Source organism: Acinonyx jubatus, chromosome E3, assembly GCF_027475565.1.
Source record: "Acinonyx jubatus isolate Ajub_Pintada_27869175 chromosome E3, VMU_Ajub_asm_v1.0, whole genome shotgun sequence".
NCBI lineage: Eukaryota > Metazoa > Chordata > Mammalia > Carnivora > Felidae > Acinonyx > Acinonyx jubatus.
In genome coordinates, this window is record NC_069398.1 from 30,369,004 (window position 1) to 30,393,616 (window position 24,613).

At 53.5% G+C, this 24,613-nt stretch overlaps 1 protein-coding gene across 5 annotated transcripts; it reads left to right on the forward strand.

Moving 5' to 3' along the window:
• Nucleotides 1–823: 823 nt before the first annotated feature.
• Nucleotides 824–17,754, forward strand: TMEM130 (transmembrane protein 130). 5 transcript variants are annotated; one of them, XM_053213529.1, is made up of 9 exons: nt 914–1,044; nt 2,299–2,451; nt 7,183–7,488; nt 8,407–8,566; nt 11,244–11,410; nt 12,037–12,121; nt 13,267–13,469; nt 15,933–16,045; nt 16,406–17,754. In XM_053213529.1, the coding sequence occupies exons 2-9, from the start codon at nt 2,394–2,396 to the stop codon at nt 16,592–16,594; spliced, it is 1,281 nt and encodes a 426-aa protein (XP_053069504.1). In that variant the 5' UTR covers nt 914–1,044; nt 2,299–2,393; the 3' UTR covers nt 16,595–17,754. The 5 variants fall into 5 exon arrangements, with proteins under 5 accessions (XP_026898029.1, XP_026898030.1, XP_053069504.1 ...); XM_027042228.2 differs by lacking the exon at nt 2,299–2,451 and having other exon boundaries at nt 824–1,044; XM_027042229.2 differs by lacking the exon at nt 2,299–2,451 and having other exon boundaries at nt 826–1,044; nt 16,442–17,754.
• The last annotated feature ends 6,859 nt before the right edge of the window (nt 17,755–24,613 follow it).

Genomic DNA, 24,613 nt, shown 5'->3' on the forward strand with positions numbered 1-24,613 from the left:
CAAGTAGTGGCCCATCAGTGCCCACCAGGCCAGAGGGGCCATCCAACCCCCACCCCCACCCCCTCTGGGTGGGATCCCTAGCCCAAGTACAGAGGAAAGCAAAGGCAGAGCTGAGACAGAGATCCTGGTAACCAGTGTCCAGTCTTCAAGGCCAGACAGGCAGAACCACCTTCCAGAAGGAAAGACCTGTTCCGCTCTGTTAAGGCAGGTGGAAGCGCCTGCCTAGGCCAAGGCGTGTCCAAGGAGGGGCCTGGTCACTCCTCCTTGCAGTTCTCGGAGTGTCACAAGGCCCTCAGTGACAGCTAGGGCCCTGGTGTGAGCACGAGCGCATTTTACAGCAAGCACAGAGAGGAACGTCATGTCTCAGGGTGGGCACCTGAGCCCCTCTCTCCGGGAGGATATGAGGCGTTTGCAGACCCTTCCAGCGTCTGGCACACAGGGAGAGCTCCAAGTGAACGAGGAGCCGCATCTCCAAATCGTGTGCGTCAAGAGGGAAAATGGCACCTGGAGAAGAACCGAAAGGGGCCTGCGCGCGGCTTTGCAGCGGTGCGCGCGCCTCAGGGGACGCTGAGTCAGCCGGCGGGCGCGGACGCGGGGCGCTGAGAGGAGGGGAGGATCGTGGGGAGGAGAGGAGCAGAGGGAGAAGAGGGGAGGGGAGGGGGAGGCGGCGCAGGCGACGGGAGCGCGGACTCGGGGAGGCGGGGGCTCGTGCGGACCGAAGGGGGTGCGGCGAGAGGAGGGAGGGACGCGGGGAGGGGGCGCGGCGCGGCTGACGCGGGCCGGGGTCCGCGCGGCTGGCTGTGGGCGGCGGCGGCGCGCAGCGACACAGCGTCGCGAGGCGAGGACGAGCGAGCGCCGCGCCCGCATCTCCTCGCTCAGCCCGCCCCGCGCGCCCCGAGGAGCGGCCGCCGCCGAGCCTGCCGCGTCCCCTCGGCGCTCCTGCCGCTCCCGGCGCAGCCATGGCCCCGGCCCTCTGGCCGCGCCTCAGCCGCGTCCTCTGGCTCGCCTGCCTCCTGCCCTTGGCCCCGGCTGGGGTGGCCGCAGGTAAGGCGCCGCGCCCTCCGCTGGGCCTCGGAGCGGTCTCCGGCGGGCGCTCCAGCCGCCAGCCGCGGAGGTGGCGCCGTGCGCTCTGCGCGCACCTCCTTCCTCCCGGGAGACCTCCGCAGCGCGCTGCGGAGGAGAGCGTGGCCAGCCGGCCCCTCGAAGCCCTCTCATCTCTGCCTCCATCCTTCTCCCCAGACGTTGTCCCAGCACTCGTGGGGTCTTCCCGTGCTCCTCGGTTCCCGCTGCCACCTCCGGATCGCCCCTGCCCTGGGAACCGCGCGCGGTGGCCGGTGCATCCGGGGGGATGGCTGGGGACCTCGCAGCCGCTGGGGGGGGGGGAGCGGTGAGGAGGACGATGCGGGGACACCGGGAATGTGCGGGTCGGTCATCACGCCACAGCCCCCCAGGGAGCGCGGGCAGGTTGCCCCGGAGCAGCGCCTTTAAATGTCGCCTTATCTGGAGAGGTACCCACCCCTCCCCCCCCCCATCCCCGCTCGAGGAAGACTTTGGCGAGGTTGCGATTTTAGAGTCCAAGAGGCCAGTCTGCCGTTTCGTCTTTGGAATGGTTTCCAAAATGGACCCCAAGCTGACAGGTTCTGCTGGGTGCTCCCCCCAGCCCCACCGCCGGAAGGCCAGCATTAACCTTTCTGCCACATTTTGGTGACAACAAAAGGACCCGGATTGGAGAGTTGTTGGGGGACAGGTGGGATGTGGACAGCTCTGGGGATGTGCTTGTGTTAAATATCCAACATTTTTTCATTACGCGCCCCCCCCCCAATAATGGTAGAAAGAGGAAGAGATTTAATCAAAATTGTGAAAGAAAAGCCCCAAGGTAAAATAAAAACCTGCATCTTAGGGATGAAAATAGCATTTTGTGGGAATTATGTTTGGTCAGGATTACCTGCTTCCCTCCTGGAAATTCACAGAGAGACGGGGTCTCCTGTCCATTGGGTTTACATGTGTCCAGAAGTGATCAATGGTGGCCAAAATTCTGAAAAAAACAAAAAAAGAAAAAGTAAATTAATTTTTTGGAGATCATGTGTGGTTTCCAGCCTGGCCTATTCGTGATGTGAGCCAGAGAGCCGGGAATTAGGTTGGGGAGCATACCTTCTCCCACAGGAAAAGCAGAGAGACTTGGAAGCCCTTTCCATTCTTGCTGGGGTGTGGGTCAGCCCACACCAAGTGCCTCCCACAGGAGAGGCATAGGCTAGAGTCCTTGTCCTGGATCATTCGTTAATTCCAGGTTATGTTCAGATTTCAGACATACCCTGGGAAGTGTTTGAGGCTACCTACATGGGCAATGTGAAAGAACTGATGTAGCCATTTTCTAGAACGTTCCAGGTTCCCACATGCTGTGTCGTCAGGGAAAATGCGCTCCAAGTGGAAGCCCTGGGGACCTGCTAGTGAGTGAGTGTTGCTTCTGTGGGTCAGGCTTCCTGGCAGTGGTCACTTCGCTTTGTGCTTTGACCCTTTCAGCTCTGGGTCACTCAGTGCACCCGTGGAGCCCCCTCAGCCCCTCCCTTAGCTGTTCTGTACTCCAAGGCCATGTCGCCTGGGCTCCCCAACCTGAAAAGATGGGTTTAGATGGGGAGGGCGATAGGACTTGGGCTTGGTTCCATCAGCCACAAGTGGCACAGCCTTCATGGTCCACTTGGATGCCCTGCGCCCTTCCGAGAGCCCTGACAGAGAGGAGCAGCATCACTAGGGGGGTGAAACATCTGCTTTAAAAAAAAAAAAAAAAAAAAAGCTTGAGAAAAAATGTCCTTGGAGCCTCCTTGTGTCTGGACAGGTGTGGGGGATCTTAGGAGCTGGGCCAGTGTCTGTAGCCACAGCCCTTCCCCGCCCCCACCCATCCCTCCTCCCAGCCAGTCTGCTCTCTAGTGAGTTCTATTCCCCTGGCAACGGATCTGCGTAGCGCTGACATGCGCCTGTCTCCAGTCTCGTTGCAGATGCTGGATGGCCATTAGTATGCAGCCGAATGTCCCTGCCACCTGCCAGCCTCGCTCTGGCCCACACTCCTCGCCTGGGGTGGGGGGGTGGGGGCTGGAGCAAAAGGGAGAAGGGAGGAGATGGTCTCTGTGAAGCCTGGCAGCCAAAGGGAGGGAGAATAGAACTCAGCCCAGGGGAGGGGGTGGTGGGTACGGATCTGCTTGGTGACTCCAGGTAGTTCCATGGGGACCTCAATGCACTCCTTTCCCTCAGTGTAAAATACACAGTGTATTTTCTTGCAGGAATTTCTGCCATAGCATCTGGAACTCTTTGGGATTAAGACACCACAGGTCCCGTTTTCAGTGCCAGTCCAAATGAGTGTACAATCCAAAATATGGCTCTGGGGAAGGGGATTCAGAACAGGGAATATGTGACATGGACGAGGGGAAAGGCTGGAGCAGGAGTCCCTGGTGGGGGCAGGTAGCGTGGCCACAAGGCAAATGGGATGCCACTGAGGACTCACACTCGCTCTTGTCCCAGATTTGCTGAGTCTAGCAGGTCTCTCGTGAGCTCCCTGAGGGCAGGAAGGATGTCCTGTACTTCTGGGTCCTTCCCAGCACTTGTGGGGCACAAGGCAAGGGGCTCAGTCAGTACCACCTGGGTGAATGTTCTCCTGGGACACTGCTAGGTGGGCTGGTCCCTCAGCCACACTCTTCTCTCCAGGTGCCACGGTTAGCAGCAGTGTTGAACACCTACTATGTGCCAAGCACTTTGTTAGGCACATGGGAGATGAGGATAACCCCTACCCTCGAGCTTGTGGTGCACCTGCCAAAGGAGACAAAGAAACCTTCATGCCAACTCAGGGTTGGGACCACTGAGAGCTCAAGCTGTTCAGAGAGCACTGAGGGGGTGAGGGGTTGAGGGAAGGCTTCCTGGAAGAGGTTATATCCTCTGACATGTAGGTGGAGAAGGGCAGTGAGGACAGCATGTGCAAAGACCCTGAGGCTAGGAAGGACAAAACATGGGGGAGAAGCTGTAAGAGTTAAAGTGGCCGGCCCCAGCATGGATGTGCCAAGATGTGAATTTGGACTCCACACTGAAGCTGGTCCATGAACACATTATCGTGGAGGAAGGTTGTTGGTGGGGGTGGGAGGGATGATGCTGAGATGGGGAAGGACTGGAGGCCGAGGGCCAGGGCCAAGGATGAAGCCAGTAATGCTGGCCTTCAGCAGTGCTAGTAGTGATGAAGGGGAAGCAAATGTGCCTGGCTGGAAGGGGTAGTAACAAGGGCCTAGGGTAGATTCCTGGGACAGCTGGTCCCTCCAGGCCCAACAGAGAGCAATGGCAGAAAATGGGGAGGGGAGAACTCCAGAGGGTCTAGAGCCAGCACCTTCCCATGGAACATTGTGATGAAGGAAATATTCTACATCCGTGCTGTCCAGAAGAGTAGCTATTAACCACCCCTGGCTATGAAGCACTTGAAATGTGGCTAGTGCAACCGAGGAACTGAATTGTTAGTATCGGTTAGTTTTAAGTAATCAAATTAATTTAAACTTAATTACCTGTGGCTAGTAGCTACTCTTTTGCTCAGTGCAGGTCTGGAGCCCAGAAAGTAGGTCTGTTACTTGGTTTCTTATAGGAGGTGCTTAAAGCCAGGAGAGCAGGTGCGTGAGGCCAGGAAGGTGGGTGGGAGTGAGTGAAATAAATGAGCAGAGTGAGCCTTGCAGCCCCTCCAGCCTTCCTTCTGCATCACTTCTGGTGAGGCGTAAGCTGTTGTAGGCTGGACGCTCTCGAACCTGGAGCCCTTCAGAAATCTCACCTACAGAGGAAATGTACAAATGACAGGAAAATAGTCACTAAGACACGGCAGTGTTGCTATTGACAAGAGGGAAGGGTTCTGTGAATCAAACTATACCGGCTTGGGGCTCCTGGCTGGCTCAGTCAGTAGGGCATGAGACTCTTGATCTCATGAGTCCGAGCCCCATGCTGGGGGTTGAGTTTACTTGAAAAAAAAAAAAAAAAAAGATACACCTGCTTGACGGGTTCTCATGCCAATAGTGAAATTCACATTAGTGCAACCACGGACATGACACACGAGAAAATAATTCAAAATTGTGTGCAGAGTGTGAATATGTCTCAGTTAAAATAAATTAAAAACTTCTAGGGGCGCCTGGGTGGCTCAGTCAGTTAAGCATCCGACTCTCAGTTTTGGCTCAGGTCATGATCTCACGATTTTAAGAGTTTGAGCCCCGCATGTTCGAGTCCCACATCGGGCTCTGTGCTAACGTGTGGAACCTGCTTGGGATTCTCTCTCTCCCTCTCTCTCTCTCTCTCTCTGCCCCTCCCCTGCTCAAGCTGTCTCTCTCAAATAAACTAAAAAAATTTTTTTTTAATAAATTTTAAAAAATTTAAAAACTCCTGTGCGTGAAAAACAGACATGAGGACAGCAGTATGGTTCTAACTGTTGTCCTTAGGAGGTAGGATAATGGGACATGTCTACTATTCCTTACACGTACGTATGTATTACTTTTATGATGGAAAGAAACCTTATTTTAAAAATCTTACCTTGTTGGTATGACAAAATGTTGTACAGCTATGTAAAGCAATCAAAGAATAATGACTTAGGAAAATGCCCATGATACAGAATTGGAAACAATGGAACATGTAATTCCAAAGTATGAGCATAATTTTTTTTTTTAAGTAGGACATGCCCAAATTTGGTAACAGTGATTGTTACTGGTTATTTTAATTAAAAAAAAATTTTTTTTTCAACGTTTTTATTTATTTTTGGGACAGAGAGAGACAGAGCATGAACGGGGTAGGGGCAGAGAGAGAGGGAGACACAGAATCGGAAACAGGCTCCAGGCTCCGAGCCATCAGCCCAGAGCCTGACGCGGGGCTCAAACTCACGGACCGCGAGATTGTGACCTGGCTGAAGTCGGACGCTTAACCGACTGCACCACCCAGGCGCCCCTTTAATTTTTTAAGTTTATTTATTTATTTTGAGAGAGAGAGAGCAGGGGAGGGGCAGAGAGAGAGAGAGAGAGAGAGAGAGAGAGAGAGAGGAAGAGAGAGAATCCCAAGCAGGGTCTACGCTGTCAGCACAGAGCCTGATGCGGGGCTTGAACTCATGAACTGTGAGATCATGGCCTGAGCCGAAACCAAGAGTCGGATGCTTAACTGACTGAGCCACCCAGGTACCCCAATTATTTTAATTTTTAATAAAATTTTTTAATTTTTAATTTTCTCTATTTTCAGTTTACAAGCAGTCTTCCCTTCAATGTGGTAGTTGGGAAGGGAGTGTTACTTAAAAGGCCTCTTACCCAACCTCTGTCCCATATGCTCAAGGCCCTGTTCTCTGCTGGGATCCTGCAAGACTAATTCCCAGGTTCCCCGTAAGAGCTGCATCCTCAGGATTTCATTTCAAGTCCCCCAAGGAGTCAACTGCTCGTGTCACACAGTTGCTGCGTTGGCCCCAGCAGAAATCCCAGAGGTCGCTTGGAACAATGCAGTCCGGTCAGACCATCTGTGATAATGAAGATATTCTGTATCTGTGCCAATATGGCGACCCTTAGCCACACGTGGCTGTTGAGCGCTTGAAATGAGGCTACCGTGACTGAGAACGTGGGCTTTAACTTTTGTTTCACTTTAGTCAAAACCCAGACAGCCACGCGTGGCCAGTGCGGATCTAGGACCTCTTCCTTTACAGATTCAGAAACCGACCACGATGGAAGAGGGCTTGGCTCGAATCAAAGTGGACCTTTGTCCCAAGGCTTGTTCTGTCACTAGGCGTTAGGACTCTTACAGGGTCCAGACTCAGCTTTGTGTTTCAGATTGGAGTTTTGTTTGACATGTAGTCTGGTCCAAAAGACCAGGTAATAGAGGGCGTTTTTTGGCAGCTAATCCCTCCTGTGACATACATTGGCAGTTATTTTCACAGCTGAGAAATAAGTCTGGCCGGGTCAGGCCTGTGTTCTGGAAGGCCCTGCTTGGCTGGCATAAAAAGAAAATATATGGAGTCAGTTGGGCCTGGGTTTGAATCCCAGCTTGACAATGAACTAGCCATATGACCCTTGGGCAAGTCACTTGAGCTGCCTGGGCCTCAGTTTCTCCACTTGTAGGATAGGATAATAAAAGCCAGCCCAGACAGGGACAGTGGGGTTCCTTGTCACACCTCTCCTGAAGTAGTCTTTGTCTCTGGGCTTCCAGGGCTGTATGAACTCCGCCTCACCACCGATGGCCCTGCCACCACAGGGGCGGAGGTGACCATCACAGCCAGCCTGGTGGCCAACGAAAACGGCAGCCTGGTCCTGCCCTCCAACACCCGCGTCTACCGCTTCCACTGGATCCATACCCCGCTGCTGCTCACGGGGAAGACTGACGAGGCTTTCAGCTCCACCATCCGCGCCGTGGGGAACGTGCCCGGGGACTTCCCTGTCTCCGTCTGGGTCACCGCTGCCGACTGCTGGATGTGCCAGCCCGTGGCGAGGAGCCTCCTCGTCCTCCCCATCACAGGTGAGGACCTTTTCTGTTTGCTACTTTGCTTTGCAGTTCTTCAAAACGTCAATGGTAGTTGTGTTTGAATGATAGGCAGTTTCTTTTTTTATTTTTTACTTAAATGTTTATATTTTTGAGAGAGAGAGAGAGAGAGCTTGCACCAGCGGGGGAGGGACAGAGAGAGGCAGAGACAGGATCCGAAGCAGGCTCTCCACGGACAGCAGAGATCCCAACGTGAGGCTTGGTTGTCTCACAAACTGTGAGATCATGGCCCAACGTGGGGCTCAACTGAACTCACAAAATGTGAGATCATGACCTAAGCCAAAGTCAGAGACTTAACCAACTGAGCCACCCAGGTGCCCTAATGATAGGCAGTCTCTTTTGTTTTCATTCTACTTTTCTGCATTTTCCAAATGAGCTTTATCAGGCACACCTTACTTTCTGCTTTTGGGTTGAAAAAAAATGAGTACCTAAATTTTTTTTTTACAGACGGAGACGCAGAACGGTGGTCCTTACCCAGCCCAGCACACTGGGTACAGAGCCGATCAGTAGACATGCTCATTTTTTTTCTAGACTCTAATAATTTGAAATATCTCTCAAAAACTTCTTTCAAAGCCTATGCATTTCCTTCTGGTCCTGGGCATCTTTTGTGCTAAGAAAGTTCAGGATCCTGGTGAAAGGGGTGCAGGAGCAACGCTGTGCATGTGATGTGTGCCATGAGTCTGCACCAGTGTCCGTGCAGCAGGGGCAATGATGTGGGGGGCGTGCGCCTCTGTGTTCAGGGACCCACAGCGCCTCTGCCGCCACCACCCAGCCCTAACAGCCAGAAGGGCAGGGCAGGGAGAGGCTGTCCTGCCAGTTAGCAAGTGAGGTCACTCCCTGGCTCCGCCTTCCCCTTCCCTTGGTGGACTCACCCACCTTCGGTCTCTCTCCCAGAGCTCCTCGTGGGGAACCTCGTTGTCTCCCAGAACACCTCCCTGCCCTGGCCCAGCTCTTACCTCACCAAGACAGTCCTTAAAGTTTCCTTCCTCCTCCATGACCCGAGCAACTTCTTCAAGACTGCCTCATTTCTCTACAACTGGGACTTCGGAGATGGGTATGCTCTTCCCTCTTGATGCCCCCAAGCTTTGGCCTATGGGTGGTGGCCCCATTGTCCCATGCAGAGTGCTCTGTACTCTCTGACCTTCACCTGCCCATTCTCTCTCTCTCTCCAAACATTCCTTCAACACCTGCTCTGTGTCAAGCTCGGGGTGCGTGGGGACCAGTGGTGAGTTAGTCACAGGACCTGCCTTCTAGGTGCCTGCAACCTAGTAGAGGAGGTCATTGGTGGCCCCAGACAGCCTTTTAAGAAAGGTCAGAGTAGAATTTTTCTCCATTTGACTCCGGAAGGACGTACCTGGGTGATGGCGTGTGCGATTATACGCATGTGTTAGAACTCGGGTGTTATAGCTTTGTTTCTCCTGACTTCTCCTCTCCAAACAAGCTAGGCTGGAGGAGGCAGGTCAGGAAGTGGGTCAAGCACTGAGCCCCAGCAGCTCCAGCAGCCAGCCCCCAGATACCCTGAGCTCATGTGAGGGTGAGTGCCCCGTGGAGACCCCTCACTCCACTTAGGTCCCGTCAAGTCCCGGGCTGATGGTCCTTCCCACTCTATCCCATATTTTTCCGCCTTTCACTTCTTGGCATTCTTTATGATGTTTCTCAGTCTGGCAGAGAAACAGACCAATTTTCCAAGTTCATTGAAGGCTTAGTAATCTTTCTCACGCACCACTCCTCACCCCCACGAGACTTAGAGGCCCAGCATGCTTTCTTATGTACAGTAATAAATTAGAGAGCAAAGTGGGGACTCCTCCTAATTATAGCAAAAATAGTTCATAAAACAAACACAGGAACACACTTACCTGGAAATGGGCAAGATCCCGTGTGAAGAAAACAATAGGGTGCCAAGAGGTATCAAAGATTTGAGTAGATGCGTATGTACATCATGTCCAGGACCAGGATGCTGAATCTTAATATTGTAAAGATGCCCATTTCCTTCCAGTTATCCTGTAAGCTTGATGCAAATCCAATAAATGTTCCAATAAGTATAATTTCTGGAATGTGACAAAGCTTCTACAGTGCATCTAAATTTGGCACGTAAATACACACATATACACAAACGTACATATATTCGTATACACAAATGTATATATACGTGTGTATGTATATAAAAACATATATGGTTATAAACATATGTGGTTTTAGAACATAAAGAACATCTAGAACATCTGTCTCAAACCAGGGGACAGCATCTATATTAATTAGGGGCATTTCTTTTAATATTAAATGCTTTATTTACTATTGTTACTATATTTGAACATTCTTACTAGCCAATGAAATAAAGCAAGAAAAAGAAATGAGATATAAATATTGTAAAGCAGGAGACAAAAACATCACACACAGATGGCCTAGAAAACACAAGAGACCCAACTAAAAAAATCTTAGAACTAAAAAGAGATTTTAGTAATATGGGTGCTTACAAAACAAAAATCATAGCCTTTCCATATGATGGCAATGGAAAAAATCTTTCACAATAGTTATAAACTGTAAAAGCTGAGAGAATGAACTTAGCCTAAAATTGTAGGATTTATGTGGATAAAACCACAGATTATACCTAGAGTCAAAAAGACTTTTAAGAGAGAATTTCTGAATATTGTCAGAAGGAAAAAAAAGATCATCAAAGCAGCATAATGATGAATGGGGTTGGGGAGAAGAATTAGAAATACATAAATGTATTTTAAAAACTACAAATCACAAAAGTGTGTTCAGTAGAACAGAATGGAAAAGGCAGACACAAATCAAAGTTTAAATGCACATCTAGTATATGATAACAGTGGTATTTCTAGCCAGTGAGTAAAGACATATTACTTATTTAATAAATGGTACTAGGACAGTGGGTTAACTATTTAGAAGAAAAACAATCTGATCCTTAACAAGAACAATTCCAGATAGATTACAAAGTACACATAATGAGCCAGGACTAGATTGAAATGTAGATGATCCCCTGCAATTGGATGACTTGGCAGTGGAGAAAGCATTTTGTAAGAATAAAAACAGGCAGACACTATAAAGGAAAAAAATGCAAGATTTGGCATCACTAGATTTAATATCTGAGTATGAGGGAAGTAAATCAAACCGAAAGACAAGGTTAAACTGGGAGAAAATATTTGGAAAATAGGTAAAGGTTTGTTAAACTTCATATATAAAGAGCATTGAGAAATCAACACAAAGATTTTCTTTATTGTTATTAGACTTCCTTTTGAAGTAATTCAAGTAATTGCAGGAATTTATATACTTTATATGGAGGTATGATTCTCTATTACAATGAGAAAAGTAAGGCTTACAGTTCTATACATAAGACATCTAGAATTGAGATTTAAAGCCAAATATGTCTTAACTCCAAAGTTCATATTTTTTCCCTCCCAGGATTGTCCTTGTCTCTAATGCAGGGCCTCTTTTAGATTCCTGGCTGAAGGGGGCAGAGCACTTCCTGGCAGGTGACAGGCACTTGTTGCTGGGAGTTCTCCTACCTGTCACTTACAAGCACGAGGATGACAGGCAGCCACTTGACCCAAGCACTGCTGACCTTGCGTCCTGGTGGCTCTGGGGGCTGCTGCTGTGATGACCAGTGGTTTTCTCACAAGGCATTGGGGGCTGAGCTTGTCACCCCGCAGACACCCCCGACTCTGAGAGGTCACGTGAGTCACTTCCGTTGTCTCCCTCCTGCTACCTTACAGCACACAGATGGTGACTGAAGAGGCAGTGGTCTACTACAACTATTCGATCATTGGGACCTTCACTGTGAAGCTCAAGGTGGTGGCAGAGTGGGAACAGGCAACGCAGGATGCCGGGAAGGGCATCGTGCAGAAGACAGGAGACTTCTCTGCCTCCCTGAAGCTGCAGGGTGGGTCCCTGGGGGCTGGTGCGGGTTGAGCACGTGGCCCCTTGGGCAGCCCTGGGCACCACTCCTTCCAAGGTTGGATCAGTGCAGATCAGAGGGGCTCTGGTCGGGCCCTGGATTGGGCTTGGCTGCGCACCCCCTGTTCTTGTTCCCCTGGCATCCCCTCTGCATGGCCTGTCATCATCCCCGCTTCTAAGAGGGCACTGAAGGCCACAGAGGAGGTCACGTGGCCACCAGACCCCAACCCTCCTCTCCCCGACTCTGGCAAGAGGAGGCGCTTGGGCCCCTGTGGCAGATTTCTCCGTGTGCTGCCGGGCAGGCTAATGGGCCCGGTGCTTTCCCCACGGTGCCTAGGCGATGGGGGAGGGGCACTTACACTGAGCCAGCCCTTGGTCCTGGTTCCCAGAGCTCCGCTGCTTCCTCCAGTGTCCTCACTCTGAGCGGGCTCTGGAACCTGCTGCTGTTGGGGAGGCAGGACCCAAGCACGCCCGGGACAGACCTCCCACCTGCCCTTGGAAGGGAGAGCCTGGGGGAGGACAAGGCGGTGGTCACACGGCCCCAAGCTGTGGGAGCGCTGAGACAGCTGTCCTCAGTCTCCGGGTCTAACGGGGCCCCTCTCTGCCTTTCAGAAACCCTTCGAGGCATCCAGGTCTTGGGGCCCACCCTAATTCAGACCTTCCAAAAGATGACAGTGACCTTGAACTTCCTGGGGAGGTGAGTGAACCCCATGGTGGACAGCGGGTGACGCATTGCCCTGCCCATACTCTCCCGTGCGTGACCCTGAGCCTGCTCCATCTCCTGAGGGGCCCCAGGTTTAGGGGCCGGGGAAGGCTTATCCCACCTTGCCCTGCAGCCATGGGGGAGCTGCGGGCAGGGCTCCACACCCGAGGTCCCGGGGAGGGAGCACGGGCCCTTTAGAGCTGTCTGCAGTGTGGGTGTTGAGGCAAAGGCAGGTGTGGAAGCAGCCATGTGAAAAGCCCTCTGTATGTGGCTTCGGTCTGCTTCCATGGCCCCGGAAAACAGACTGTCCCGGGGAAGGAACTGGCCTGGCCTGGCCATCAGCAAGAACAGCCTCGGGCCGAGTTTGTAGTAAGCGACAGAGAAGCTGGACATGTTCTCTGCACAAGGGTGGACGGAGCTGTGGAGGTCAGCGGCCGGGGCCCAGCCCTCTGAGGACTCTTGTCCCTTAACCCAGGGACATGACGGCGGGAAGCAGGTCTAGATGGGGAGCAAGCAAAGTGACCAAGGAACAAGGAAGATGCGCCATGGGGCTGGAGTTGGTCTTTGGAGCTTTCCGGGAGCTTTGGGGGCAGGGGCTTGGTACTTGAAGAATGGGGTGGGAGCTACTCGGGCTTGGCAGATGTGATGGTTGAGGGGGCACGGGGGTGTTTTACCAGCCTGTCCCTGTTTGCTTCACTAAGCCTGGCATCCTCTTGGGCTCTGGGACCATCTTCTGTACCTGTACATAAGATGTACAGGTTCCCTTATGTTCCCTTGTCTGGAAGGTGTAAAAAGGAAGGACCACCTAGAGGACAACTGGGTGTTCTGTCCTGAAAAGTACACTGAAGTTCACGGCTACCTGGCCTTTCTCAGACTTGGTCTGTGCTCCCATTCCTTGCTGAGCCATATTTTTAAGTTTTTATTTTATTTATTTTGGGGGGTGGGGAAGAGAAAGAGAGAGAGAGGGAGAGAGAGAGAGAATCCCGAGCGGGCTCCACACTGTCAGCGCAGAGCCTGACGTGGGGCTCGAACCCACGAACCACGAGATTGTGACCTGAACGCGAACCAAAAGTCGACTGAGCCACCCAGGCACCCCTTTGCGGAGCCATTTCTGAAAAGACACCCCCATTTCCCCGCAGCCCTCCCCTGACTGTGTGCTGGCGTCTCAAGCCCGAGTGCCTCCCGCTGGAAGAAGGGGAATGCCACCCGGTGTCCGTGGCCAGCACGGCTTACAACCTGACCCACACCTTCAGGGATCCCGGGGACTACTGCTTCAGCATCCGGGCCGAGAATGTCATCAGCAAGACGCATCAGTACCACAGGATCCAGGTGTGGCCTTCCAGTAAGTGACCCCTCGTCCTCTGCTCCCGTGCCACACAGGCCGCAACACACAGTCAAGCCTGTCACTGCCACCAGTATGCTCCCCCCAGCTGACCCACCAACATGACAGTCATCGCTGAACCTCCTGGCCCGTGCCTGTACCTCCCCCAAACGACCAGGGCCAGAGCACCCTGCGGTTCGACCACCACCACCCTCGCTGCTGCCGGCAGTGCCCTCCCCTCCCCCACACCAGTTGGGATGCCCACCGTCTGGACCACGTGCCATTGATCCATGCTGCCCAGCATCAACCCGGCTTTGGCTCTCTCTTGCCTCCATCACTCCCGCCACCGTGTCCTTCCCACATGTTACCAATGCCACGCTGTCCCCATCATGAATGCTGCTCCCCTAAATAAGCCACCACGATCACGAGCCTCCCTCCTCCGCCATCTCCCCGATCCTGCCGTTGTTGCCACCATTAAAACCAGCGTCCCTAGCGGTAGCTGCAGACCCTCAGGATGTTGTGGGTCTCCTGGGGAGCGGAAGCTACTCACAAAGGTTCCTGTCATTTGTAAGGATCCCTGGCCATCTCCCCTGCAATGAATGCTCTTCTCCGAGTCATATCAGGCCCGGCCACTGGCTTATAGTCACAGGATTGGCCGATGGCGGCGTGAAGTTCTACCCTTCTTTTCCAGGGGGGCTCTTCCGTGACCCCAGAAAAGCACTTCCTTACAGACAGGAGAAAGTGGATGCCAGAACCCTGAGGAAGGGTCTTTCAGGTGCCCACCCAGGTCCCAGCCTCTAGGGTACACAAAAAATCTTGCCAGCCGCACTTGCCCCCATGGTCAGCCCGGCAAGTGCCCCAGATGCTGCCGCTGTCCCCTCCAGTCTCCCCAGTCCCTGTCTGAGCCATTGGGCAGATGCCGTGCTCCACTCTGGGCCCTGGCTGGCCTTGTGGAGAGACTCTGTGACCTGTGGCCATCGTCAGAGGTCTTGGGCTCTGCCTCCCCCAGATCTCCTGGGCACGGAGTGCCTGGGATCCCCCTGAATTGTGCAGAGAAGATAGCATTCTGGGTAATCAGTGCTGCCTTTTCTTGGAAAGCACAGCCTCATGCCTTACTGTGGCATCTATACCAAGGGGCAGGGTCGGGGAGGAGTGAGGGGAACCCATACTTGCTGATCACCTGCCGTGCACCTGACACATTCATGCCCCTCACCTCGTGGCATCCCCGAAGCAGCCTCATGAGTCAGTGTTAGCATCAGAGAGCTTGGTCAGAGCTGGGGTTCGAACCCAGGACCGCCTAACTGCAGACACTGGGTTATCCCTGCTCCCCCGTGCAGTTTCCTGACAGGAGGGTCAGTGAGTGAGCCCAGGGCTGGTGGAGGGGAGAAAGCAACAACAGGTCACGAGGCTGCTTGAGTGTCCTCACAGCATGGCTTTCCCATCCCCAGTGCACATCACCCAAGAGAGCAAGGAGGTAGCTGCAGTGTCTTTTATGGCCTGGACTGGGAAGTCGTCATTCCTGTCCTGTGCTGTTCAGTAGGAGCAAGCCATTGAGTCCAGCCCACACTCAGGGTACACCTCTTGAAAGTGACTGTCAAGTAATAGGTAGACATGTGTTACTTTTATTTTTTAAAGTTTATTTATTGGGGCACCTGAGTGGCTCAGTTGATTAAGCATCAGGCTCTTGGTTTCAGCTCAGGTCACGATCTCACAGCTTTGTGGGTTCGAGCCCCATGTCAGGCTCTGCATTGGCAGCACGGAACCTGCTTGGGATTTTCTGTCTCTTTCTGCTCTTCCCCAACTCACGCTGTCTCTGTCTCTCTCGAAATAAATAAACTTAAAAAAAAATAAAGTTTATTTTTTATTTATTTAAAAAAATTTTTAACGCATATTTATTATTGAGAGACAGAGCATGAGCATGGGAGGGGCAAAGAGAGGGAGACATAGAATCTAAAGCAGGCTCCAGGCTGTGAGCTGTCAGCACAGAGCCTGACATGGGGCTCGAACTCACAAACCGTGAGATCATGACCTGAGCCAAAGTCGGACGCTTAACCGACTGAGCCACGCAGGCGCCCCAGAGTTTATTTACTTATTTTGAGAGAGCGCATGTGTGTGCACATGCGTGTGTGAGTGGGGGATGGGCAGAGAGAGAAGGAGAAAGAATCCTGAGCAGGCTCTGCCCTGTCAGCACAGAGCCCTATATAGGGCTCGAACTCAGGAACCATGGGATCATGACCTGAGCCAAAATGAAGAGTTGGATGCTTAACGGATTGAGCTACCCTGGTGCCCCATGTGGACATATTTTAACGCCCTCACACACCCCAACTTGGTTTTTGCAGAATCCTAGATGAGATTCTCAATGCATGTACCTAAGGAAAAGATAGCTCCTGTGGGGTTTGACTGTCCTATGCCCCATTGTGGTCTGAGAGCGAGCCTTCTCCACCAACTCCCCAGACCCATGACCTCATCCTCTCTCACTCCCAGGCATCCAGCCGGCTGTCTTTGCTTTCCCGTGTGCCACACTTATCACCATGATGCTGGCCTTCATCATGTACATGACCTTGCGGAATGCCGCTCATCAGAAGGACATGGTGGAGGTGGGTATTCAGGGGGGTGGAGGCCGGGTCACCAGGCTCCGACTGGAGAACGGGACCCGGAGGGGGTCTGGATGTCAGAGTGAGGTCCTGGGGCTGGGGAGGATGTGCCCAAGAGGTGCTCACCGACTGGGCCAAGTTGAGTTGGCTCTTTCCCATGTGACTTAACTCCCATGCTCACCCCTTGCCTAGCAGCTGTGCCCCTGGTAAGGGAGAGGGCAGCCACCACGGGGAGGCCCAGAGAGCAGAAAAGCCAAAGGCACAGGGAAAGCACTGTGTGTCTCCAGGCAGCTGAGCTCATAAGGCCACCTGAAGGGGGTCCGGCAGGCGGGTGATTGACCCATGGGGTTTTGTTCACCATAGGTGGCTGATTTTGACTTTTCCCCCATGTCTGACAAGAACCCGGAGCCGCCCGCTGGGGTCAGGTGCTGCTGCCAGATGTGCTGTGGGCCCTTCCTGCTGGAGACTCCATCTGAGTACCTGGAAGTTGTCCGCGAGAACCACGGGCTCCTGCCGCCCCTCTACAAATCCATCAAAACTTACACTGTGTGAGCAGCCCCCAGTCCCGTCTCAGTGCTAACTGACTGCCCACTGGGCGCTTCAGACAGGGTGGCACGTGCCACCGAGGAGAGGGTTTCATGTGCGCGGGGCTGTCCACCCTGCTGGCCATCCATCCGTAATTCCAGCTGCCGCCACGAGCCCCCCCCCACCTCAGCCCCACACCCCTGCCATCAGCCCATCTGTACAGTCCAGCCTCTGCCGTAAGCCCCTCTCAGTCAGCCCCACCCCACCCCCTTGCCTTTGAAGATCCCCAAGCAGGACCCCCAACACTCGACGGGGTCCCTCCTCTCTCCCAGGCGTGCCTGGCTGCCCCTCACCCATCCTTCCCATGTCGGCACTTTGGCCGTCCATCTGCGGTTCGGGCTTCCTTCCCCCAGATGGCCCTGCCCAGGTCAGAGAACCAGGTGGATGGTCACCAATGGTTAAGGCTACGTCACAAAAGGTCGTATGTACGGAGACAAGCGTGTGCGTGCGCGCGCACGCGCGCACACACACACACACAACATGCGTCACACAGGCGTCTCACATGATTTCCTCTGTATCAGTTATGTTCTCTGGGTCCTGAATTCGAACCAAAATGACATCTGACTTTTTCCATTTGGGCCCCACAGCTCCTCGGCCCGGTCCCTCCCTTTGTGCACTGTCCCTGTGGCTCCCGGGGCCCGTTTCCTGCCTGCTTGCTGTTGGGTTGGGTGCGGGCAGGGCTAACACTTGGTGAGTGCGAAGTGCTTTCAAAATAGCGCCTTCATCCAGTGAGGAAGAGGCCTCACAGCAAAGGAGGAGCACGCCGGTGGGGACGTGGGTTCACTGTGGGAGACGGTGTTCTTGCGCGGCCTTGGGAAGGAGGAGGCAGGACTGGAGGGAGCCCGAGGGGGCTGGGCAGTGGCCCACAGAGGGAGAGTATGAGGAGAGGGCAGGTGCAGGTGTAGAGAGAGGCCGCAATGAGGCCCCAGCACAGCCGCGCAGGAGCCTGGAGTAAGTGGGCCCTGTTTGGGGCAGGGCCAGGGCTGCGGGGGCAAAACCCCATTGCCGTAATCTTTGCTGTCAGACTTTGTGCAGACAACAGCATTCCTGCTGTTTCCAGCTCATTCTCATGAAATACTGCCATTATTGCTGAATAAAGCTTGTGTGTTCTCAAATAGCCAAGCATATGCCAGGCAGCCAGAGTCCCTTTCTTTTCTGTGCAGGGGGGGCGGCGGGGAGGGGGTTGGGCCTTGAGGCAGCAGGCATCCCCTCTGTGTTCTCTGGCAGGTGTGGACGGAGCTGCTGTCTGGGGCGTCGGGGACCGGTCAGTCGCGCTGACTAGTCTTCCTTAAACAGCCACCAGGACTCTGAGGCGGGTCTCGTGGAGGCGGGTCTGGTTCCACCCCCTCCTTCTCCCCCTGTGACTCCAACATGCAGCCAGGTTTGAGGCTCCGAGCAGACGCTAGATGGAGTGGGGAGCAAGGCTGCGCTCAGGGGACTTGGAAACGCAGAGCCTTGGGCCCCACTCCCACCTGAGTCCGCACCTGCCAGGGGCAGCCACCTGTGTCCCCACAGGCCCACAGGAGTCCTGGTGCCCCATCGAGTGTGAGTGCCTCCGGTCCCTGCAGGGCTTCTTGAACTTGGATGTGCCTGAGAATCACCAGAGGTCTTGCTAAGCCACAGACTTTCATCGGGGAGGTCACGAGTAAGGCCTGGGATTCTAGGTTTCTAACAAGATACGAGACACCGCTGATGTTGCTGGTCCAAGGACCACACTTTGAGTTGCGCGCCTCCGAGTCCGCTTCTTCCTAAGCTCCTTTTCTTCTAGAAGAGGTTTGGGCTTTATAAGAAAATTTTTTTTAACATTTATTTATTTTTGAGAGAGAGAGAGAGCATGAGCAGGGGAGGGGCAGAGAAAGAGAGGGAGACACAGAATCCGGAGCAGGCTCCAGGCTCTGAGCTGTCAGCACGGAGCCTGATGCGGTGCTCGAACTCCAGAACCACGAGGTCATGACCTGAGCCAAAGTCGGGCCCTTTACCGACTGAGCCACCCAGGCACCCCCCCTTCCTGTTTTGAGACAGAGTGAGCAGGGTAGAGGGGCACAGGGAGAGAGAGAGGGGGAAAGAGAGAGATGGAGAGAATCTCAAGCAAGTTCCACACTCACTGCAGAGCCTGATGCAGGACTCGAACCCACAACCCTGGGATCATGACCTGAGCTGAAATCGAGAGCTGAGCATTCAACTGACTGAGTCACCCAGGTGCCCCTGGGATTTTTTCTTAATTACCTCTGTTCTCCCACCACCCTCACCACCCAACCCAGCCAGCGGGTGTGCCCCAAGCCCCAAGCTGGACATGGGTAGGAATGAACCCCAACCCCACCTTGGCTGTCCCACTCTGGGAAGCCCCACGTTTAATGAGCCAAGTCATTGGGGGAACTCTGTCAGGCTTCAGCATCATTGGCATATGGGGCGGATGCTGCCACCTACACCTTTGCTCTGCCCCCCGACCCGGGGTCGGTATATCAGGCCTCGGGATGAGAAGGGACCTGAGTGTGTTGTGGGGGACCTGTGCCTTGGATAACGTCCGAGGATCAAACAAGACCTTGGAGAAAGCTGGGGGAAAGAGGGGGCTGTTCTTGCCTTGAGTTATTGTAGTGTGCTCCCAACAGTTGAGGGCTATGTGTCACACGTCATTTAGAACTACTCCCTGCTGGGATATCTACAGCTCCTGTCCCTGCACGCGCCTTCAAGAGAAGCCAGGATTAAGACACCTAAACTCCACCCAGAGGAATTCAGAAGGGGTTGTTTGTGCTACAGAAGGAGATCTGTATCTGTAAAAACTGGGGTGCTCCGGTGTTAGTCTTACAGAAGTTAAGACAGTTAAAAAAAAAAAAAAACGGGCACCTGGGTCGCTCAGTCGGTTAAGCGTGCAACTTCGGCTCAGGTCATGATCTTGCAGTCTGCGAGTTCGAGCCCCGCATCGGGCCCTGTGCTAACAGCACAGAACCTGCTTCAGATTCTGTGTCTCCCTCTCTCTCTGCCCCTCCCCTGCTCGTGCTGTCTCTCTCTCTCAAAAATAAATAAAACATAAAAAAAGAATAAAAACAAAACAAAAACAAATAGTCACCCACATGAAAGAGCTAGAAAGAACCACTGGGACAGAAATGCAGGAAAAAAAACGGAGCTGTAGAGGGAGGGGTAACTGTGCCAACCGAAGATGCACACAGCTGCGGTCCGACTCGGGAGGAAAACACTCGGCCTGCAAACTTTGGGGGTACACAGGCCGTCGGGTGCACGCTGGGCCGAGAGGCAGAGCTGTATACTTTGCAGGCGGTCTCCTCACCCTGAGCAAGGCGGGTCTTCAAGGTGCCCCCGGATTGTTATGCGGTCTCTGCCCACTTCCCTCTTTAAAGGCCTCATCTCCAAATAGGGTTGCGGTTGCGCAATGAGACGTGGGGGGAGGGGATTTTGGAGGGAAAATAGATTTCTGTTGTTTTAAGCCACCCGGTTTGTGGGATGTGTTTCCGCAGCCACAGGAAACCGATGCCCTTCCCCGTGTCCGCTTGGTAGCTCCGTCTCCCGCTGTGCGCCCACCCGCCCAGCCAACGGGTCCGGTCTGGCGCCCGACCGCTTCCCCCGCCCTGGCGGAGGCCTCCCCACTGCAGGGCCCCCCACTCCTCACCCTGCCCCAAGCCTGCGCGCGCAACTGCACCAACTGTCCTCGTCCACCCAAACCCCTCGGTGTCTCCCAGCTCAGAGTCCTACCGGCGGCCCGTAGGGTGGCAGGACCTGGCCCTTTGGCCTCCCTGCCCTCACCCCCCTGCTGTTCTGCCTTCCTCGGGGGCTTTGCTTTGCCTGTCCCCCTGCCAGATGCTCTTCCCTACACAGGCACAGGGCTCCCTCCTGCTCAGTACCACCTGCTCAGTGAGGCTGACCCCCGCACTCCCTGCCTCCTGTACCTCGTATTCCCCACTCCCAAGAGCACAGATCACCCTAGAGCATACTGTTCGTTTCACTAATGTATTTGTTTAGCCTGCCTCCCTCCACAGAACAAAAACTCCAGGAAGGAAGGGCCTTGGACTACTGCATTTACTGTCTGTAGTTCCAGCACCTAGGACAGTGCCCAACACGAAGCAGGGGTTCATTAAGTATCACCGGGAAGGGAGGAAAAATGCCCTTCCCCCTTTTGTGGCTTCACAATGTCTGGAATGTAGGAAAGAGAAGATTCTAAGGATAGGACTCAGTATCTCTCCCCAGATGGTCCAGAAGGACAAATGGTCTGGAAGCCTCTGTTTGGGTCATGGGGTAATGTCCAGGTGACAGGATTCAGAGGTCTCCCTGCCTGTATCCTGGAGAGAGGGACCGTTATCAGTTGCGGGGGGGCGGGGGGGGTTGGTTCTTCTCTGCCTGGAGGACCTAGAGCTGCCTCATGTGACAGCATTTCAGAAATTGGTTCTGTTCTTTGTCAGCCATCAGAGCAGGAAGCCACTGGGCTGGCTTCTGAGCATGATGCCTCGTTCTGTGTTGAACAAGGGGATCAGAGGGTGGGAGCAGGGAGGCAGCCAGGCTGTGGATGGTGTGGCAGGGGCTGAAGGGGTGAGTTTGGAGGGGACCTGCTTGGCATCTGGCCAGGGGGCTGAGGAGGAGCTGGGGCCACCAGGCAGGGTTTGGGCCAGGGGCTTTTACCCTGGGGTGCCCGACCCCCAAGGGATCCATGGAGCGAATTTGCAAGCTCGGGTGGGAGAAACTGCATCTCCAACGTCACAAACCTTTAAACAAATCATGGCGTTTCCATCCACCACAAATCTAGGCAGTGCCGTCAGCAGTTCCCATGGCTTTGCCTTCCATAGAAATCACAAGTGTTTTCACAAAACATTTCAATTGTTGTGGGTCTCCCCAAACGTCCTCTATGCTGGCCACATCTTCAAAATTACATTTGCTGTTAGACCTGCTGCTGGGTCTTATTTCACTAAGGACATATATTACAATCACTATTTTGATAACTGTATTTCAGTATAGTTTCCTTGGAATTCCTATTATTTTATATTAAGTTTTTAAAAACTTTATTCTGAGGGTTTGACTGAATTGGAGAGAGGCTCATGGTACTAAGGAGGCTATCAGGGCCCCTAGAGAGGCCCTAAGGGCACGGGGGCAACAGGGGGGACTTTATTTTCTTCTGGCTGTTGCCCTGAGTATCTGACCCAGGAGACCAGGCGGGGCCACCCACACTAGCCTGAGGAGGTCCACCTGCAGTGCCCAGTGTGGCCAGCAGGTGGCAGCCCCACCCAGCCATGCTTCCCACAGTTTCCTCCTTCCAGTGGTGGCTGGCAGGTGCCACAGCAGGGGACAAAAAGGACACAGATGGTGTGGGTCCTGGCAGCTCTGTCAACTGCAGACGCGTGCACAGCTGTGCACGTGCACGAACGCACAGGCACATGCCACACACATGTGCATACTCACACTCACACAATTGGAGCAGCCTACCTGGGAATCAGCTTCCAGAGCATTCAGCCCCTTCCAAGACAGAGGCATTTCTGGGACTCAGGAAGAGGGGACCCCCTTTGTTCTGCATCATCTCTTCCTTCCCTAATAGCCTTTCTGAGGTGTCCACAGGTCAGCGCGAGCCAACAGCTCCGGCCACAGAAATAACCTAACTGCAGCTGAGGCAGGGAGGGGGCTGCAGAAGTGGAGATCTGAGGGGTCGCCAGGTTCCCAAGACCTCGGACAAGTGACAATCCTAGCCTTCGTTTTTTTGTTCTGCACAATTTGTGTGAAGAGTGAACTCTTTCAATCCAACAACGGGAAGACAAACAACCCAATTTAAAAAATGAGCAAAGGACTTGAAATAGACATTTCTCCAACGAAGATATACAAATGGCCGTTACGCACATGGAAAGATGCTCAACATCATTAGTCATCAGGGAAATGCAAATCAAACCACAATGAGATACCACTTCATGCCTACTAGGATGGCTATAATAACAACACAACAGAACACAACAGGAACAGAAAATAATAAGTATTGGCAAGGATGTGCTGGTGAGAATGGAAAATGCAAAACGGTGGGCGGTTCCTCAAAAAGTTACATGCTTAGTGTGTGGTGATTCCACTCCTAGGTGTATGCACCGAAAAGAACTGGAAACAGATGCTCAGATACGCACTCGTGACGAATGTTCATAGCAGCACTATTTGCAGTAGCCACAAGGTGGAAACAGCCCAAGCGTCCATCAACAGAAGAATTAAAAAATTGTGGGGGGACCTGGGTGGCTCAGCCAATTGAGCATCCAACTCTTCATTGATTTTGGCTCAGGTCACAATCCCAGAGTCATGGGATGGAGCCCTGTGTTGGGCTCTGGGTGTGGAGCCTGCTTGGGATTCTCTCTCTCTCTCTCTCTCTCTCTCTCTCTCGATAAACAAACAAGTTGGGTTGTGGTGTATACACACAATAGAATATTATTCTGCCTTTGAAAGGAATGATGTACTGATACCTACCATGATGTGGACTGACCTTGAAAACACAATACTCAGTGAAAGAAGGCCATCTATGCGACTCCATGCATATGGAATGTCCAGAATAGACAAATCCATAGACAGAAAGCAGATCAGTGGTTGCCCGGCGGTTGGGAGGGAGGAACAGGAAGTGATAACTTAGCCGGTAGCAGGGGTTCTTCTGAACCGATGAAAACACTTGGAGACTAGAGACAGGGGTACTGTCCAGAATGCACTACTGAACTGTTTGCTTTAAGACGGTCAGTTGTAGGTTACGTGAACCTCATCGACTCTTTTTCAATTAAAAAAAAAAAAAATGACAGTGAATGGGTGCATCTTCCAGGCGTTCATTCAGAGAACATCCCGGCAGCATCGACAGACCCTATACCAGGGGCCCAGCAGATCCAGGCGCACACGCTTCTTTCCCGGCTCGCTGCCTCATGGCAAGAGGCTGTTGTGGAGACCGAAGATGAAGGATTCTGGAGGAACAGGTGTGAGTCGAGACAGAGGGGCGCTGCACGACCTTCCTGGGGTCTCCGCCGTCTTTTCCAGCTTCTGACCAGATCCGTGTCGCAGACGCACACGCCCCTCGCTGGTGAGGGATGGTTCCTAAGTGAACTCCTCATCAGTGGGTATCTTTCTGACCCCCCGTGGCCCAGAGGCGGGAAAGCCATCTCTGCCTCCCTGGCAGCATCTCTCATCTGCTCGGGGGACCTTCGCCCCCTGTGATGAGGGGCTGCCTCGCCCCCGCAGGAGGAAACAGAACTGGGGTCGCAGAAGGAGTGGGAGCAGAGACCACAGGCTGGATCCCTGCACACAGACGCTGGAGAGACAGGGAGGGCTTTAGGGATCCAGGGTGTGCTAATCATTGTGCTAAACACCCCTCCCTCGGTGCTGGCCAGCTGCTGCTCCCAGCTAGGACCACTGTGACAGCAGGCTCCCTCCACATCTACTTCTTCTGTCTCTGTGACCAGCTTGCATCTCTTCTTTTCTGTACACTGCACACACGCATGCATGTGTATGTGCCTGTGCACATGGGTGTGCATGCATGGGTGTGGGTCCAAGCATGCAAGTGAATGGCACACCGAGTGCTCTGGGCCTCGGGAGTGGGATAAAATGCTGGTGGCGACCCTCACACAGTGGCTTCTGGTGGCTGCCGGCCACCCTGGGCTCCTTGTCTCTGACACCCGTCGCTGCAGTCTCAGGCCTCCTCCACGTGACCTTCTTCCCCCACGTCCCCGAGCTCCTTCCTCTCATAGACACCAGCCATCAGATTCGGGCCCCACTGGAAATCCAGGATGATCTCATCTTGAGCTCCTTAACTAATTACACCTGCAAAGACCTTATTTCCAAACAAGCTTCACTTTCTGAGGCTCCAAGCAGACATGATCTTGGGTGGGGACGCTATTCAGCCCTTGACACAGGCCAAACCTGGAGTTCTCCAGAACCTGGTGACATGTGTGTGTGTTTGGGGGGGGGGGGGAGGGAGGCTCCTGGGGCCCCCAGAGTGGGAGCTGAGACCCCCAGACCCGGGAAGCAGGAGCGTGAATCACATTT